Genomic DNA, 4,729 nt, shown 5'->3' with positions numbered 1-4,729 from the left:
CACATATATGATGTTTTATTAATCTTCATTTTGTTATTTGTGGGTTTTTGGTGTGTTTTATGGTTGACAATTTGATGTTTTATGACTTTCTACACTTTTTAGGAAATTTGGACTTTCTAGCCAACTCCTAGCCTACGTAGCTATATATTTATTATATTTGTATTAATAGTAGGGCTGTAGGCTCGCAAGCCATGTCAAGCTCGGTTTATGAAGCTCTGGCTCAAGCTCAGTTATTGATAAAGTTTCAATTTAGGCTCAGGCTAGATCTTGTTTAAGCTCAGCTCGATTTTGATCTTGTAGCGAGCCAATTCTTTTGTGTTTCTATAGTCTAACAAGGCTCTCCTGATAAACATATGCGGAGATACGACGAGATGCATCATGGATCATTATTTGTCTGGATGTCTTCTTTTCAAGATCATAAATCTCAAACCATTGTTGGTTAACCTCCACGACCACTTCCTTACGGTTTTTCAAATATGTGATCTGTCTCACACGAAAAACACACCTCAACACATTTCCCAATGTCAACGTAACCAACTTGCTCCATGATTCCTTCACTCCACATTCTCCCATCACCCAAACATTCAAACTACGCAACTCACGATAACCGACCACACGTAGACATCCTCCTAACACTCCCAAACTCGTAATCACGTCAGTGTTAAAACACTCGGGATGTGGCACTGACTGAAAGCTTTGACTAGCAAGGTCCTAACCAACAAGTCGTGGGGTTTTTTACTTACAAGCCGGTGTAACGCAAAGTTAACACACACACCTTGACCCTGACACAACGCAAGGGGAAAATAGTAAGGAAATCTCCGCTCCAATGATTGCCACACGTTCAATTTCAGACTGTAAACAAAAACTTCCGATTCAACCTCACGCCTGCGCCAGTTTGTATCAATCTAACCACCTTATAGTCATCGTTTACATGATCATAACCTACTTGATCAATGACAATTAGAACACTAGAACCCAATGGATACACTATTGGTGTTGATATCACCTTATACTTTCGGGTTGCAGGGTTCCACAATACAATGAACCTATCGAATGGCATGTCAGATAAACATACAAGACCATGGCAAGTGCCGAGAACATCAGGGAAACGAGTTGTATCGAAAGGAGTTTCCAATTCAACAACAGTTGGAGGTGAATCCAAATTTAATGAACAAAAGGAAGTTGAGGAATGGGTGCCTCTAGATGACACAAGAAGTTTGTCGGTTTTCATGGATTGTTTCATATGAAGATTTACAAAGGACTGTCAGCCCAACCCAATCTGATCCTTTGTACCAGACCCATTTCTGACTCATTACCCAAGTACCCAACCCGTTTGACCTGCGAAGCCCAATTGCCACCTCTAGTTCCACTCTTTCACTTTTTTTATTATCTGCCATGAGAACTGACCAGATGATGGGGGTTTTCTACAGATAATTTTCCAGCTTTCATTGTGTTTATTGGAAGAGATTTCCTGTGTGATAAATTTATTAATAACTTTGTTGTTTAACTAATATTAGTATTGATTATTTCACTAATATAGTTCTACAACAACAATATATTATTATTATTATTATTATTATTATTATTATTATTATTATTATTATTATTATTATTATTATTATTATTATTATTATTTTCTTTTCAACGGCACAATATATATTATTTAATGAAGCAATTAAAAGTTTTCAAATGCTCATTATTTTAATTCAGTGTGTTTTTTTGGAAGAGTTTTCTGTGTGATATAAATTCATAATTCTATACAATTATAATATATATTACGTAGCTATATATTTATTATGTTTGTCTTAATAGTAGGGTTGTAGGCTCATTTAGGCTCGCAAGCCATGCCAAGCTCGGTATATGAAGCTCTGGCTCAAGCTCATTTATTAAATAATTTTCGATTTAGGCTCAGGCTAGATCTTGTTTAAGCTCACCTCGATTTTGATCTTGTAGCGAGTGAATCTTGAGTAGCTCACGAGTGGCTTGGCTTGTTTACACCGCTAGTGAGATGTCATTATGAGTGAAGCGGTGGTCTTTGGCAATTCCGTTACGCAAGCACGAGATTTAATGGGGGTGGTTGTGGATTGTAGTAATTACTTGCTTGCCTTTTCTGAAGTGCTATATATGTACCACAAGTTATTCATCTCTTCATCATCTTCCATCAGATCAAAATCCGACGTTGTCTCGCAAAAATGTCAGACGTTCCACCAGATGCACTCGTCAATATTCTCTCGCGCTTACCGGTGAAGTCTCTTCTTCGATGTAGATCTCTTTCCAAAACCGAGCGTGCTCTGATTGACAGCCCTCACTTTGTCAATCTTCATACGAAACAATCCATGAAAACCGACAAACTTCTCGTGTCTTCTAAACGCACCTATTCCTCAACTTCCTTTCGTCCCTTAAATTTGGACTCGCCTCAAACTTCTGTGGAGTTGGAAACTCCTTTCGATACGACCGATTTCCCTAAGGTTCTCGGCACTTGCCATGGTCTCGTATGTTTATCCAACATGCCATTTGATCGGTTCATCGTATTGTGGAACCCCGCAACCCAAAAGTATAAGGTGATATTGACACCAATGGTCTATCCATCGAGTTCCAATGTTCTAATCGCCTTTAATCAAGTAGGTTATGATCATGTAAACGATGACTATAAGGTAGTTAGATTGATACAAACTGGTGGATACGTGTGGTTGAATTCGATGGTTTTCGTTTACAGTCTTAAGCTGAACATGTGGCGATCCGTGGAGCAAAGATTTCCTTACTATTTTAACCTTGCGTTGTGTCAGGGTCAAGGCGTGTGTGTGAACAGTGCGTTACACTGGGTCGTAAGTAAAAAACCCCATTTGGGTAACGACTTGTTGGTTAGTTTTGACCTTGCGAGTCAAAGCTTTCGGTTGGTCCCACATCCTGAGTGTTTTAACAGTGACATGATTACGAGTTTGGGAGTGTTAGGAGGATGTCTTTGTGTTGTTGGTTATCGCGAGTTGCGCAGCAACGATGTTTGGGTGATGGGGGAGTACGGAGTGAAGGAATGGTGGAGTAAGTTGGTTGCGTTGACGTCGGGAAATGTGTCGAGGTGTGTTTTTCTAAGTGTAAGACCAATCACGTATTTGAAAAACGGAAAGGAAGTTGTCTTGGAGGTTAACCAACAATGGTTTGAGATTTATGATATTGAAAAGAAGACATCCAGACAAATAATGATCGGTGATTCGTCTCGTCGTATCTCCACATATGTTTATCAGGAGACCCTTGTTAGACTTTAGAAACGTACAAGTAGTTTAAGTGTAAGATGATGTGCTATAGGTTTTTTTTTGGCCTTTTTTGTTGCCTTTTATTTTCTTTTACCATTGCGTGCTTTGTGTGTGTGTATATATATGTATATGGATGGTTTTCGTGTGATAGATAACCATATATGTTAAATATATCTTTGAATCTTGTTGCATTTACACAAATTGATGAGAACTTTTTACTTTATTTCATGTATGTAATTAATCTAATGCTGCAGATTTCTTGTTATTTATTAACAATATAGTTTTTATAATACATTAATTTTATTAAATTGTGTTAAAAGTCCAAAAGATGTTAACGGGTCATCCCAACCAAACCTGATTTATTTGGACTCACCCCAAAATGTAAACCCCCATTTGACCTGCTGAGTTGCCACCTCTAGATGTAGGTCTAGATAAGTAGGTGTTTAATTGTAATGCCTTAAAGTATGTAGTCAAAAGCATGCGTCTAGGTGCCTCGAACACAGACAAGGCGAGCTGGGTGACAAGGCGCAAGTGAGGCGAGCGCCTCAGCTCATGCAGGCGCAAAAAAAAATCCTGAAGCGTCCAAAAACCAGTTGCAAACGTTTGAACCAGACAAAACTAGTCTAAAGTGGCTAATAAGTGGCCTGGACCAGACTAAATTAGGCCCATTCCAGCCTTAACAGGCTTGGACCAGATAATTCAGGTCCGCATCAGCCTGAACAGGCATGAATCAGCCTTATGGTTCCTGTTAGATATGAAGGCTTTGCAAGAATGCAGGAACATAATAGAGCATCTGCATATGCTCTATTGTTTGATGCGCTAGTGTTTCATAGATGCTCTAATAGATGCTCTAGATGATAGATGCTCTAATCTATTGCATCTAGTGTTCACAGATGCTCTAATTGTGACAGATGCTCTAATAGATGATAGATGCTCTAATCTATTGCTACTATTGCTAGATGCGCTAATATGGAATATGGAACAGATACGTATATGCGCTAGTTTTTTGTTAAGTCTGATATCCGGTTTCCTATTTTACGGTTTCTTGGTCAACAAGTTGTAAACCCTAATTTGGGTATTATAAATAGTTGATAGGATCTTTGTAATTGGTATCACCTCAGTAATAAAATCCTAACCCTAGTTGCAACCCGTGGACGTAGGTCACCTTGACCGAACCACGTAAATTCTCATGTTCTTTATTTTCTGCTAGTGTGTGTGTGTTTGTTCGGCTTCAGCTCGAGCCTACTCTGATTCGATACCCTAACAAGTGGTATCAGAGCCAAAGGTTCAGTAAAATACACGGTTCACACGGTTATCGCAGGAGAAGGAGAGAGCTGGACGAGAGATCTTGATCTGCTGTTGCTGCCGTCGCCGCTGACTTGTTTACGACCCGTACCTATTCTCTGGTTACGGCTCGTAAGCAGGGGCGGACTTATGTAGAAAGAACGGGTTCCCGGGAACCCATTCGGTTTTTAATT

At 39.3% G+C, this 4,729-nt stretch overlaps 1 protein-coding gene across 1 annotated transcript; it reads left to right on the top strand.

Annotated features, from left to right (window-relative positions):
- The first annotated feature begins 1,871 nt into the window (after positions 1-1,871).
- LOC110927652 (F-box protein CPR1) lies at positions 1,872-3,305 on the top strand. Its single transcript, XM_022171149.2, has one exon. The coding sequence runs from the start codon at positions 2,193-2,195 to the stop codon at positions 3,261-3,263; it is 1,071 nt and encodes a 356-aa protein (XP_022026841.1). The 5' UTR covers positions 1,872-2,192; the 3' UTR covers positions 3,264-3,305.
- The last annotated feature ends 1,424 nt before the right edge of the window (positions 3,306-4,729 follow it).

The sequence above is a fragment of the Helianthus annuus genome, chromosome 3 (genome assembly GCF_002127325.2).
Source record: "Helianthus annuus cultivar XRQ/B chromosome 3, HanXRQr2.0-SUNRISE, whole genome shotgun sequence".
Taxonomy (NCBI): domain Eukaryota; kingdom Viridiplantae; phylum Streptophyta; class Magnoliopsida; order Asterales; family Asteraceae; genus Helianthus; species Helianthus annuus.
Note: the sequence above shows the minus strand (reverse complement) of the source record. Positions and strands in the feature narration are given on the sequence as shown.